At 37.7% G+C, this 14,706-nt stretch overlaps 1 protein-coding gene across 10 annotated transcripts in view; it reads right to left on the reverse strand.

Moving 5' to 3' along the window:
• Positions 1-14,706, reverse strand: part of LIN54 (lin-54 DREAM MuvB core complex component) — a 66,175-nt gene that overhangs the window by 17,570 nt on the left and 33,899 nt on the right. For all 10 annotated transcript variants that reach the window (XM_036338085.1, XM_036338033.1, XM_036338068.1 and 7 more), the window contains one exon: positions 2,983-3,199. In XM_036338085.1, coding sequence (XP_036193978.1) covers positions 2,983-3,199 — 217 coding nt within the window. The remainder of the gene's footprint in view (positions 1-2,982; positions 3,200-14,706) is intronic.

Genomic DNA, 14,706 nt, shown 5'->3' on the forward strand with positions numbered 1-14,706 from the left:
AAGCATTTCACAAAAATGTTGGTGAACAAACCAGTTTGGTTGGAACCGAGGGTTAAAATAGGCAAGCACAAGCAAAAATCAGATTGCAGCCATTTTGAAGACCTTGAATGTTAAGGTAGAAGTCTATTTTTAATTCAGTAGGCAATGAGAAGTTTCTAACAATTCTGAAGTATTCCAGAAATACTATTTGGAATAGGAAAAAAAAACACAAAAAACAAACAAACCAAAAAAACAAAACAAAAAACAAACACACCTGTATCTGAAAGTGTAAATGCGTAAAACAGAATGGAGTTTCAAGAAACAAGAAAAGTTAAAAAGAATGCAACAAATGAGGGTCTGATCTGGGGTGGCAGTGCTGGGAATGGAAAGAAGAGAACAGCTGTAGAGACAGGATAGAGGTGAAAGGAGCATGAATTATCCACCATTTGGATGGCAGAATTGCAGGTATAAGGGGAAAAAAGTCATTGCTAAGCTTTCAAGTGACTGGGAAAATGACAGCTATTAAAACTAAAAATACAAGGATGAGCTGATTTAGAGGGAAAATGAAACCTGACATAGAGAAATGCTATGATAAAATTCAGGACTGGCACTACACCTATTATGTTTGGACGGAAAGAAATACAATGTGTGCTACTATCACCACTTCCATAGTCTAAAAAAGGGATTTAGAAAGAACAGCCCTTAGGTTTTTACTTATGCAAGTGATCGAGCCTGGTCTGAAAGGGAGGTTGAGATAATGGGATCTAAACTGCTCTGAACTGTAAAAGAAAAAGAAAAAGAAAAAAGGCTTCCTTTGATAGAAAGGCTGGGAAGATTGATGGCTGAAGAGGAAAAGTTGAGAGTCCTGGAAGAACATTAGAGAACGCTGACCTAAAAGGGAGCAGGCCCGTGCAGCAAGGTGACCAACCAGGGAGAAGGGGGAAGGAGGACAACCTCCAGAAAATGTACAGTTAGTGATGATGACTGCATGTCTCTAAATATACAAAAAGCCACTAGGTGGTACGCAAGTAGATATGAATTATCTATAATAATAAAAGCATAATTAGCTAATTAGACCAGATGACCTTCCGGATGAAGCTGGGGCTGCGAGGGAAGCCCGAGTCCCAGGTGCCGGAGGAAAGCAAGTGCTGGCAGCCCGAGAAAGGCGGTGCTGGCAGCCGGGGGAACGCAGAATTTCGTGCATTGGGCCTCTAGTATCTCAACAAAGATGCTATACAAAGAGGGTAGGAGCAGTGACATCTGATACCTGATTTGAAAGCTTCCTGTTCTGTTTGATTCTCCTCAGTTACTTTATCTTTTAGTAAAATTTTAATAGCCATTGTTGACTGGTCTCAGCAATACTATAAGGAATTAAAAGCCTGAATTCATGCTTGAGACACCGAAGAGTGGGCTCCCTATACCACTTGCACACAGAGCAGCAATTCTGAAGCAAATCCAACAACTAAAAGAACACAAGAGCCCTAGCTCATTTGGCTCAGTGGATAGAGCGTTGGCCTGCAGACTGAAGGGTCCCGGGTTCGATTCCGGACAAGGGCACATGCCTGGGTTGCGAGCTCGATCCCTTGTAGGGGGCATGCAGGAGGCAGCCTATCAATGATTCTCTCTCATCATTGATATTTCTATCTCTCTCCCCCTCTCCTTTCCTCTCTGAAATCAATAAAAACAAACAAACAAACAAATAAACACAAGAAGTTCCTAGTGGTCTGTGAAATAATGGGGAAGAGGTGTGTGGCTTGTCCACAAACTCTGATGATTCTTATTTGGAGAATAAAGGAAGGATAATTGTCCCTGTGCTTGAGCACACACAGAGCTTGAAACTTTGGGAACTCTAGGTTTCCATTAGCTTGGCATCTGCATTCTGCATCTTAACTGAAAGCTGGGGAATGAAGAAAACAGAACACTTCTAAATTACCTAGGGAGGGGGGCGTCATATTAACGTTCTATACCTAAGTGAGCAGTCCGTATCTCTCCTCTTTATCTTTACAGCAGTCTCATTTCACTACTACTGCAGTTTTCATAGAAGCTGACATAATCTTTTTGTTTTTAACAGGAATTCTGAACAATCCTTTTAGAAAGCCCCTTCCAAACTTCAGAAACCATACCCGCAAGTTCTTAAGACTTTAATTTCTTAAACTGATTTCCTCCTTCACAGAGATGGTAGGAGATTATATTCTAAAAAGGTTAAATAAGCACTCTTCTGGTCTTTCTACAGTGCTGCCTACCATCCAGCCAGCAATTAACAGTATGCAGCCTTTGAATACTAGTTTTTGTATGGCTTTGGTGGGAAAATGTACAAGTTGAGCCCAATTCTCTTTTGCATAAATAAATCACTCATAGGAAATCAAGCCCTTGGAAAAACATATTGAGCTATAAACTGTCCTAATCCTTTCACACCATTCAATTTTTAAGTAAATATGAAGAAAGGTTATGTGCGTGGGTATTTCAGGTGGCAGAAAAGATTAAACATAAAACAGAAAATGGAAGGACTATACTAGTAAACAAAAATACCCTCCAGAAAAAAATACAACTGAGCAAAATAAAAGCATATTTTAATGACTTTTTATTAGCAATTACAGATTCAAAATATGAAAGTGACATATAAATTTTTACTTATCATTTATACCTTGCCTACTGATTATTTCAACTGACCCAAAATGTATCAAACATCTTCATAATTTAGAAAATAAGATAAATAATTTGGTTCCATCTAAATTTATCTCACTGGCATAAGTGGTAGGCTTTTAAACTAACAATAAAATGGCCAACTGCAAATAATTATGATTATCTGGTAGCATAGCACACTGTGCACCAACTTCTAGCAGAATGAAATACTATAGTCATATACAACTGATTCTATTTCACTGCTTCCTAATTCAAACTGTCAGCTGAAATGCCATAATTAATCAGATCAGCAAGAAAAGGACTGATGTTTTTTAATAATGTTCAAAGCATTAATTACTATTTTAAAAAACGATTACTAACCTTGCTGAAGAGGCTGAGTGTTTGTACTGGGATTCTGACTAACTGGCTGGGTTGAGCTACTGGCTGTTGTGGCAGTAACAAGTCGGACATAATGAAACTTGCTTCCAGGCACTTGGATCTGCTGGACATTTGGAGCAGTTGCCAGAGGAATAATTGTCTTAAACTGTGATGTGCTCACGCCTCCAACAGTGATGGTCTGCACAGCTGATTTCACTGCCTATTAAACAATACAACACGGCCATCATTAATCTGGTATTTAACTTTCCTATACCTTTTAATTTAAGACAATCACTCAAGTTAAAGCATGCTCCTGTAGTTCATCAAACACTGTTCAAAGGACAACCTGTTCAAAGAGAAATGAAAAGAATAGCAATGAATACAGGAGTGAAACCACAATTAATGAGTTTTGTCTTCCATCTCTAATAGTTACCTTCCGTGACAATCCAGGTCAGATGACTTGCTATAAAAAAGTTATTACTTAAATTACAAAAACTTATACAATTTTGTTCATATCAGGTAAAATGTATAAGAAAAAGATTATTTTAAAACTCCAAGAATTAAGCTTCATATTCAACTCAGAGAAAAAAGGATAAAGATATTTGGTTTTGTCACTACCCACCAAATTAACTATGACAAATTTCATTTTCCCATGTTCTAAAAGAAAAAGAAACCCAAAAGAAAAGTCCTTTTTAAGTATAGTCATTTCTGAAAGGCTTAGAACACCACAGATACAAATGTACCCACTAACATATGGGTAGGACACCAAATTTAGTCCAGAATTACACCAACTTTGTCTAGGGAAACTAATTTTGGGTGATTCAGATCTGAGTCAATATAATCATTTTTAATTTTCTCCTTCAGTCTGACAAAAAGTTAATGTGACTTCCTAAAAAGCTAAGCGAAACATCAGAGGCAGAAGAAAACTAACGTCTTTTAAGTTTCTCCAATCAATGTTGTTTAATCAATGTATAACGGACTGTCATACAAAGCAAAGGTCCTGACAAGATTCTCCAACTACTTCTGTAGAATTATTTTATAAGAATTACATCCCTACTATTCTTCAAAAGTCCCTCATGCTAAAGGGTAATTAACATGATGGAGACCTATATTCATTAAATGAATAATTTACAAAAAATAATTCTAAAGAATTTGAACATTTCTTTAAAAGCCCAGGAAATTAAAAAAGGAGAATGTCATTTAGTTTGGAAACTCTATAGGTGACAGTCAAAGGAGATTATTTCAGCATCAAATAATTCACATGTTATCATTAGGCAGAGGTACCACAAAGCAGATTTAAAATAAAGATCCTATATAATAAAGAGGTAATATGCAAATTAACCCTCCCACCCTCACAAGATGGCTGCCTAGGGCTAGGCCAGCAGGGGGGTTAGTGAGGGACGACCAAACGGCTGAACAAGCAGGCTGTGTGGGGTGACCAGGCTGGCAGAGGGGTTAGTGAGGGATGACCGAACGACTGAACAGCAGTCTGCATGGGGCGACCAGGCCGGTGGGGGTGGGGGCGGGCGGGGGAGGGGACCCCCACCTCCGTGTATGAATTTCATCCACCGGGCTTCTAGTAAGAGGTAATAGCCATAGCAGTCAGTAAGTTAAATGAAAATATGAAGCTTAAGGGATAAAATAAATGTGTACATATGGGAGCTACTAAAAAATCAAGCAACCTATAAGACAAATATGTACAATGGTGTAAGACATACTCTACCCTTGCTCTATCGCAGCGGTTCTCAACCTGTGGGTCGCGACCCCTTTGGCAGTCGAACGACCCTTTCACAGGGGTCGTCTAAGACCATCCTGCATATCAGATATTTACATTATGATTCATAAGAGTAGCAACATTACAGTTATGAAGTAGCAACGAAAATAATTTTATGGCTGGGTCACAACATGAGGAACTGTATTTAAAGGGCCAGAAGGTTGAGAACCACTGCTCTATCAGCTCAAAATGGGGGTGGGTGGGGAATACCACCTTAAGCAACAAGGTGCCTCAAACTTAACAGTTAAGTGTATTGGTAATGTCATATGTACACAAGATAGCACTTTAAAAAAAACTGTAGCCTGGCCGGTGTGGCTCAGTGGTTGAGCATTGCCCTGTGAACCAGAAGGTCACGATTTGATTCCTGGTCAGGGCACATGCCCAGGTTTGGGCTCGATCTCCAGTGTAGGGCATGCAGAGGCAGCCAATCAATGATTCTCTCTCATCATTGATGTTTCTCTCTCTCTCTCCCACTCCCTTCCCCTCTGAAATCAAAATATATTTAAAAATAAAAAACCATAAGTAAGGTTATCTAATTTATATCTAGCAACCACTTTAGGAGCTAGACATAGCACGACACAAGTACAGGGTTTAGTTAAGTTTGCACAGTACTGTGTACCTTTTTCCGACTCTTTACTTTCAACTTTTCTAAATCCTAAATTTCAAGCTACAACTCTTATAAGCTGTATATAATTGGGTCTTTTTAAAAAAATATATTTTTATTGATTTCAGAGAGGAAGGAAGAGGGGGAGAGAGAGAGAAACATCCATGATGAGAGAGAATCATGGATTGGCTGCCTCCTGCAAGTCCCCCAACTGGGGATCGAGCCCACAACCTGGGCATGCCCCCTTGACCAGAATCGAGCCTGGGACCCTTCAGTTCATAGGCCGACGCTCTATCCACTGAGCCAAACTGGCCAGGGCAATTGGGTCTTTTTTTAAATAATTGGGTATTTAAAATAATCAGATTTTTCTATATTTTTAACGAGCATCTATCTGTTTACATATAACATAATTAACTTAAATCTACCACTGTACTTCTTCCTATTTGAACCACATATTCTCTTCTGTTCCTTTTTCTCTTTCTTGCCTTCTTTTGGTTAAATATTTGATCACTTAATTTCTCCACTGTATTAACTTGTTATTTATACATTATGTCACTATTCCCTTAGTGATTATTCTAGAGATTACCCTGTAGGAATTTAGTTAGTACTTTACACATAGTCCAGACAATGAAAGAACGTATAACACTAACACCATTTACTCTTGCCCCATCTTTGTGCTGTTAAGTATTTTAATTCTACATATAACTGAAATTCCACAAGACATTTATATAGACCCCACAAATTTACCCTTTCTGTCCTTTCCTTAAGTATAGGTCGGCTGATGAGAAATTCTCTCCACTTACTTTCTCAAAAAATAATCTAATTTGTATCTATCTAATTTGCTGATAAATTCATCTACTAAATTCTTAAATCTCCATTAAGAATGAAAATTTTAAGTTTGAAAATATTCTCATTCTCACAAAAATATTCATGATTCCTTTTCATAGTTTCTAATTCTCTGCTGAAGTTTTTCATCTTGTTAAAAAAATTTCTGAATATATTAATCTCAGTTATTTTTAAAGTGTGAGTCTGATAATTCTATCACCTAGATCTCTTGGTTTTGAATAATTTGGTCTGGTTGCCTGGTATGCCTGTGGCTCAGTTAGCTGTCTGCTGTCCCATGCACTGAGAGGTCGCATGTTCATTGTCTGGTCAGGGCACGCCTAGGGCGGACTTCCCTAGGCTTCCCTTTACTTCAGGATGGTGGCTTCTGATTTCCTGGCTCCCTTCGTAGGTCTCAAATGCCAAACAGATTTTTAAAAATATATTTTATTTTGATTTTTAGTTGTTCTTCATGGAATGAGTCTGCAAGTTAGTTCTGTAAAGCCAAAACAGAAAATCCAGAGTTCCTGGTTTTCAATCTAGGTTTCATTTCCTAGTTGTGTAACCTTGTGCAATTAACTAAACTTTTCTGTGTCTAAGTTTTCTCATCTGAAAATATGAAAATGGTACTTTTTCAAAGGATTGTTGTAATAGTTAAATAAATTAAATTATATAAACTACAAATAAGAACTCATCACCTATACAATGCTCAATTAATGTGAGCTGCTTATTTGTATAATTATTATGAAAGTTAATAGCATCAAGAATTGTTAACAACTAAGGTTACACATCTGCCTCTAAGAAACATGAAAGTATTTTTTAATCAGTTAGTAAACTGAATAGAAGTATACATAACATTAAAAAAAAACATTTTTAATTTAATTTTTATTTATTTTTAAAACTGATACATTTTCTCTTATTTTAAAAATGTTTTTATTGATTTTTTTTGAGAGAGAGAAAGGGAAAGGGAGAAAGAAACATCGATTGGCTGCCTTCTGCACATCCTACTGGGGACTAAGCCTGCAACCCACCTGACTGGGAACAGAACTGGCGACCTCTCGGAGCAAGGGATGACACTCTAACCAACTGAGCAACCCGGCCAGGGCACCAAATAATGATTTTGGATGAATACTTTAAAAAATATACTGGAGTAAAAAAACCTAAGCATCGCTCAAAAATTCAAAATTCATACATAAAGATACTATGCAATATTTTGAGTAATTTTATGTGCACAAAATTTCTGCAAGGAAAAAGAAAGACAAAGTTAACTGGGGAAAATGTTTATAACCACATTAATAAGAAAGGATTAATTACCTTAATATGCTGTGGACTTATTTTAAGAAAAAAGGACAAACCACTTAATGAGTATCAGAGTTCACAGAAGAGGAATCCAAAAGATACAAAGATATGAGTAATTTTTTGAAATATAAATCCAGTGAGATCTTTTAATCAGTTAAATTGGCAGTGACTAAAAATGACTGATTAAACAGGAGAACACAGAAATAGACCCACACAAATACAGTCAACTGATATCTGTCAGAGGAGCAAAGGCAATTCAATGGAGAAGGATAGTTTTTGCAACAAGTGGTGCTGGAAAAACAGGACATCCACATGCAAAGAACTGAATTTCAACACAGATCTTACCAGCATCATAGACTTAAGACTCCTACAAGATAATGAGAAAATTTAGGTTTCCTTGGGTTTGGTGATAATTTTTTAGACTACCAAAAGCACAAACTATGAAAGAAAAACACTGAAAAGTCAAACATTAAAATTAAAATTTCTACTCTCAAAAGACACTGTTAAGAGAATAAAAAGAAAAGCCACAGGAAATATCTGCAAAAATCACAGTGAAGTCTAAAAATACAGGAGCCGTCTGGGTTCCATTCCTGAATTTCTAGAAACTAAACAGCACCACAGGAATAAAACCAGCAAAACCCAGACTATGAAAAACTACAGGATAGAAACAACCCAACTTTTCTTTTTCTTTTTTAAAAAATATTTTTTTATTGATTTTAGAGAAGAAGGGAGAGAAAGAGAGAGAGAGAAACCTCAATGATGAGAGAGAATCATTAACTGGCTGCCTTTTGCATGCCCCCCACTGGGGATTGAGCCTGAAACCCGGGTTTGTGCCCTGACTGGGAATCAAACTGTGACCTCCAGGTTCACAGGTTGATGCTCAACCACTGAGCCATGCCAGCTGGGCCCAACTTTGTTAAAAAAAAAAAAAAAAAAAAAAAAGAGTTGGGAAAAGAAAAATAGGAAGACGATGAAACTAAGAAATATCAATCATTCACAAATTTATCTAAATCCCAAATTCAAACATAGTGTACAAAAAAAAAGATGATCCTAGCCAGTTTGTCTCAGTGGATAGAGCATTGACCCATGGACCAAAGAATTGCAGGTTCGATTCTGGTCAAGGGCACATACCTCATATCTCAGTTGCAGACTTGATCCCTGGCCCCAGTCGCGGGAGATAGCCAATCAATGTCTCTCTCTCACATCGATGTTTCTCTCTGTCTCTCCCCCTACCTTCCATGCTCTCTAAAAATCAATGGAAAAATATCCTTCGGTGAGGATTAACAAAAACAGAGGACTCTTTCTCCATCCCCATGTGGGAGTCTGTGCTTGTTTCTCAATAAATTTCTACCTTTTACTATACCATCTTTCGTCCATGGTTTCATTCTTCGAATCCACCAGAAAAGAGCCTGGGAACCATCCTGCCCAGAGGAACACCACTCGTTCTAGTCCAATTTTCCTGTATCAGCATCATCCCATGAACCAAGAGGTCACAGGTTGAATTCCTGGTCAGGGCACATGCTCGGGTTGTGGGCTGGATTCCCAGTAGGGGATGTGCACAGGAGGCAGCCAATTGATCACAGGTTGAGTTCACAGTTGAGCCTGGGAACCATCCTGCCCAGAGGAACACCACTCGTTCTAGTCCAATTTTCCCGTATCAGCATCATCCCATGCACCAAGAGGTCACAGGTTGAATTCCTGGTCAGGGCACATGCCTGGGTTGTGGGCTCAATCCCCAGTAGGGGGTGTGCAGGAGGCAGCCGATCAATGATTCTCTTTCATCATTGATATTTCTATCTCTCTCTCTCCCTCTCCTTTCCTCTCTGAAGTCAATAAAAACATATTTTTTAAAAAATTCTCAATCTGCCCTAACCAGTTTGGCTCAGTGGATAGAGCGTCGGCCTGCGGACTGAAGGGTACCAGGTTCGATTCCGATCAAGGGCATGTACCTTGGTTGCAGGCATATCCCCAGTATGGGGTGTGCAGGAGGCAGGTGATCGATGTTTCTCTCTCATCGATGTTTCTAACTCTCTATCCCTCTCCTTTCCTCTCTGTAAAAAATCAATGAAATATATTTTTTTTAAAAATTCTCTCTCTTTATACGCTCTCCACTCCCTCCAAAGCATTATTAATTCTAATCAGAGAGGCTGTTTTACTGTATCATGTGTACATCTTACCTATTTCACTGCTAGTCCTTTACTCTTGTGGCTGACATCCACTCTAATTCAAATCTACACAAAACCTTAGCTCAGGGATGCTTGCTCAACTCATCCCAACTGTGGTTGAATCCCCTTATATAGGACCTTGTGCTATCACATGTCTTTTCTTGCTTTAGCAATTTTACATGTTTGTATAATTATTTGATTCATTTGTCACACCTCCATAGACTTTAGGTTCCACCTGCCTATTTTTGCTCTCTACAGTTTCCCCAAAGAGCACAACTCCAACACATAGTAGGCATTCAATAAAGATTTGGTGATTGGTGAATGAAGGGATACCAGGATTTATCTTTCTCTTTAGTTTCATATCACCTAGTCTATACCACACAATTTAGCACCCATTTCATTATTCATTATTGGCTTACTTCATTCAATTTTGTCTGCCCAACCATTGTAAGCTCTTCAATAGTTCCCATAGCCTCAGCATGGGGCACACACAGACCTCAGTAAATATTGATGGCCATTGACAAACACAGAATAGAAGAGTATCTCTTTATTACAGGAAACCATTATTGCTCAAGCTCCCAGTTTCTTGCCTAACTAATGCCAATTACCTGTGTTAATATCCTATCTAATAAAGACAGAATATGCAAATTGACCATCACTTCATGACAAATATGGCAGCGCCCACAACCAATAAGGAGGGAATATGCAAATTGACCTAACAAAGATGGCAGTGGCTGGGCTGGGACGTTTGTGTTGTCGTGACAACGCAGGTGTTCCACCCTGCCCCAGCCGCTCCAGCCCTCTGGGCAATGCGAAGGCGGAAAGGCAGCTCTGAGCCGGATAAAGGCGGTGCAGCCAGCCAGGGGAAGGAAGGCCAATTATTGCACAAATCTTCGTGCATCGGGCATCTAGTAGCATTATAATGCTATATAAGAATATGATATGGATGGATTGTTGCTGATATTCTTTTCTGTTCCCAGACATATAGCCAGATTATATTTCCTAGCCTCCCTTGCAGTGAGGTAAGTCTCACTTCACTAGCTAAAAGTGAAGTGAAGTGAATGGATGTAATATGCACACTTTCAGGTCTGGCCCCTAAAAACCTCCCACAGGGCCCTGACTAGATTGGCTCAGTGGATAGAGAGTCAGCCTGTGGACTGAAGGATCCAGGTTTGATTCCAGTCTAGGGCACATGCCCAGCTGAGGGCTCAATGCCCAATAGGGGGCGTGCAGGAGGCAGCTGATCAATGATTCTCTCTCATCATTGATGTTTCTATCTCTCTCTCCCTCTCCCTTCCTCTCTGATATCAATAAAAACATTTTTTAATAAATAAATACAAACCTCCCACATGTGCTTTTCCATGTCTTTTCCCTTCCATTTGGCTGGAATGGACATAACCTTCAGGGAGATTAATAACATCATACAGTGTATTGTAACTTCTAGCATATTATAAATATTGGCATTTTATTTTATTTTAAATATATTTTATTGATTTTTTACAGAGAGGAAGGGAGAGAGATAGAGAGCTAGAAACATTGATGAGAGAGAAACATTGATCAGCTGCCTCCTGCACATCTCCTACTAGGGATGTGCCCGCAACCCAGGCACATGCCCTTGACCGGAATCGAACCCGGGACCCTTCAGTCCGCAGGCCGACGCTCTATCCACTGAGCCAAACTGGTTTCGGCAAATATTGGCATTTTAAAATAAAACGGTCACATCACTTAAAAAATTTTTTTTCTTTATTGATTTCAGAGAGGAAGGGAGAGGGTAAGAGAAACATTGATGTGAGAGTGAAATATTGATAGGCTGCCTCCTGCATGACCCCCACCTGGGATCAAGCCCACAACCCGGGCATGTGCCCTGACAAGAAATTGAACTGGCAACCTTTCAGTGCATGGGGTGACACCCAAACCACTGAACCACATTAGCCAGGGCTGTCATATCACTTTTTGTAATATATTTTATGGAATCAAATCAACATAGTGACTTGATACTCAGCAATATTATTAAAATACAATAAACCATTCTTTACTATTTGGGAGTATATATTATTCCCTTTCCTCTATGAACTTGTATATTTTAGTTTAACATTTTTTTATTAGAAATTTTATTTATTTTTTAAATTTATCTTTATTGTTGATAGTATTACAGATGTAGTTTAACATTTTATGCTTTAAATTCTTTTATCATAATGATATACAAACTGAAATTTTAAAAACATTTCCTATTACCATTATGTACAGCTCTAAGTGTTAAATAATTTCATACTGATTGAGTTAATATAACTATTGTATACACTTAATCAAAATAATACAAATTTATTACAAATTGCAATTATTATAAAAATATTTTATTGGAATGCATCTCCCAATAATAAGATGGATGATAGAACTCATTTAAAAAGATAACTTCATGCATGCAAAGGTGAATATTATATATTGCTAGAGTGAGAATTCTAGCACCAATTCTATTCCTATATTTTTATAAATATAAATGCTGAAAAATATTTTCAAATAATATTTACACATTAATACTTTTCTTTTGAATTTTTACCAAAAATCCCATTATATTATACCATAAAAATTACTTTTAATGATCTGAAACTCACTTAAATCCTCCTTCAACTTAGTAGAAAGAAAAAATTAGAATCTATCTGAACTATAAGCAAGTTTTAATCTCATTTTTTAATTTCTAAGAAATATGTCAAAAAGGCTTGTTATCAAAACATCAAATGATAGGTGCCTTGTTTAGGATATTTCCCATTGATTTTTAGAGAGAGTGGAAGGGAAGAAGGGGGGGGGGGGAGAGGAGAACTGATTGGTTGCCTCCCACACTTGCCCTAACTGGGGCCAGGGATCCGAACCTGGGTATGTGCCCTTGACCAGGAATTTAACCCGCAACCCTTCAGTATGTGGGCCAACACTCTAATCACTGAGCACACTGGCCAGGGCATAAGGTTTTTTAAATCTTTGAATAGCATAGATGTCTGCACTGTATCTGAATTCATCCAATGATACTTTTAAGATTTGGATATTTCTGTATGTGTATGTAAATTTACCTCAAAAGAAAAAACCTCCAAACAGCGAATTGCAGTTAATGGTATGCTAGATGAAATATTTGGGGAGAAGTATATTGAACTTGTGCAACTTACTTTGAAACGCATTTTTAAAACACATTAATGGATAGAGGAATGGACAGATAAATGATAAAGCAACTATAGTAACATGTTGAATCTATCATTTAATTACAAAAGCAACACAGAATTCTACCCAAGCTAGAAGACCTAGAAGTAGGAAAAGTTCAAAAAGTTATAGATTAGAAAAGGAACTTTTCTTAAACCATCTGTACATAGCTTATGCTCTGAAATTCCTCACATGGGAGTTGAGTACATTCTGGATTCTAAATAGCTATGTGATGATTCAACTACTTACCAAAGACAGGGCAAACAAAAGATTTGCTTGCCAAATAAAAGCCTTCCCGCATCCCCCCCCCCCACCCCCACCACCCCCAAAAAAAGGAGTACTCACTTCCCTGGATAGGGAAGCAAAACTGAAAAAAAGTATACATGAGGTGAATTCAAGAATGTCCAGGATAACTTGCATAGACTATCAAAAATAATGAGTAGGACATGTGGAAGATGTACTCATGTCCATTATTAAAACATTAAAGAAAAAATTACATCTGAAACTACTATAAAATATTGAATATAAACTATAATTGAAAAATAAAATTAAAAAAAGAAATAAATTAAGTGGGAAAAGAAAAAGTAGCCATCAACATCACATAACGTGTGACAGGCCTTACATTTTAAGAATATTTACTAACTCTAAGACCAAATTTATGAGAAAAAAGTGTTTCAAGATTTTTGACCATTGCTTCTTTGATCTAATTATCTAGAACCTAAGCTCTGTGAACCTTTACCTTTCTTTTTTTTTCCCCCCTCTAATAACTAGGAATTTTTTTCACTGAATTTATTGGGGTGACATTGGTAAATATAATTATTTGGGTTTCAGATGTACAGTTCTATAATACATCATATGTATATATTGTATTGTGTGTTCACCACCCCAAGTAACCTTTACTCTTCTTGAACTTCAGTTATCCAAAAGTTCAACTATCCTGAAGCCTTTAGATCAGATTTTATATAAATCAACAGCCCAGCTTCACTCTTTGTGCTAAGTCACCTACCTTTATGAATAGAATATGATTTCCCCATCCCAGATGTATATAAGTGTAAAAATGCAAAAATTAAAAACCAAACAAACACCCAGCCTGCCATATGGCTTAGTGGCTGAGCTTTGACCCATGAACCAGGAGGTCACAGTTTGATTCCTGGTCAGGGCACATGCCGGGGTTTCGGCTCAATCCCCAGTAGGGGGTATGCAGGAGGCAGCTGATTGACGATTCTCATTATTGATGTTTCTCTCTCCCTCTCCCTTCCTCTCTCTGAAATCAACAGAAACACATTTAATAAACAACAACAAAAAAGACACCAGATAGTCATTCCAATAATAAAATGAAAGGCAGACTCAGAAATGACCTAGATGTTGCAACCATCAGATAAGGACTTTAAAATATGAACAAACCTAATGAGAAAGGAAGACAACAGCAAGAGACAGAAACTATAAGATATAAAGATTCAAATGAAAATAAAATAAATACAATTACCAGAGGTGAAAAAGTCCTTCAATGGGTCCACTAGAAAACTCCACAGAACTAAAAACAGAACCAATGAATTTTTTATACTAATTATACTCTCATCAGCAGTGATCTTCTCATGTCACTTATTAAACATCTATTTAGTTCTCTTTTTCCTATTTATTTTTTCCCCATCACCATTTATCCCCACTATACCCTCCTCCACCTCCACCCACCCACCTACAGACCCCCACAATCACCACCTTCTTGTCCCTCCCTATCCATGAGTTCTCACATTTTTAGTGAACCCAGGTTTTGGGGTACAAATATTAACACCAGATCACCAAAGTTCTTACCCTTCAGAACTGAGTACAAAAGAAAAAATATTTTTGGAATACTTCATTGATTTTTAGAGAGATAA

The sequence above is a fragment of the Myotis myotis genome, unplaced genomic scaffold, assembly GCF_014108235.1.
Source record: "Myotis myotis isolate mMyoMyo1 unplaced genomic scaffold, mMyoMyo1.p scaffold_m19_p_1, whole genome shotgun sequence".
Lineage (NCBI taxonomy): Eukaryota > Metazoa > Chordata > Mammalia > Chiroptera > Vespertilionidae > Myotis > Myotis myotis.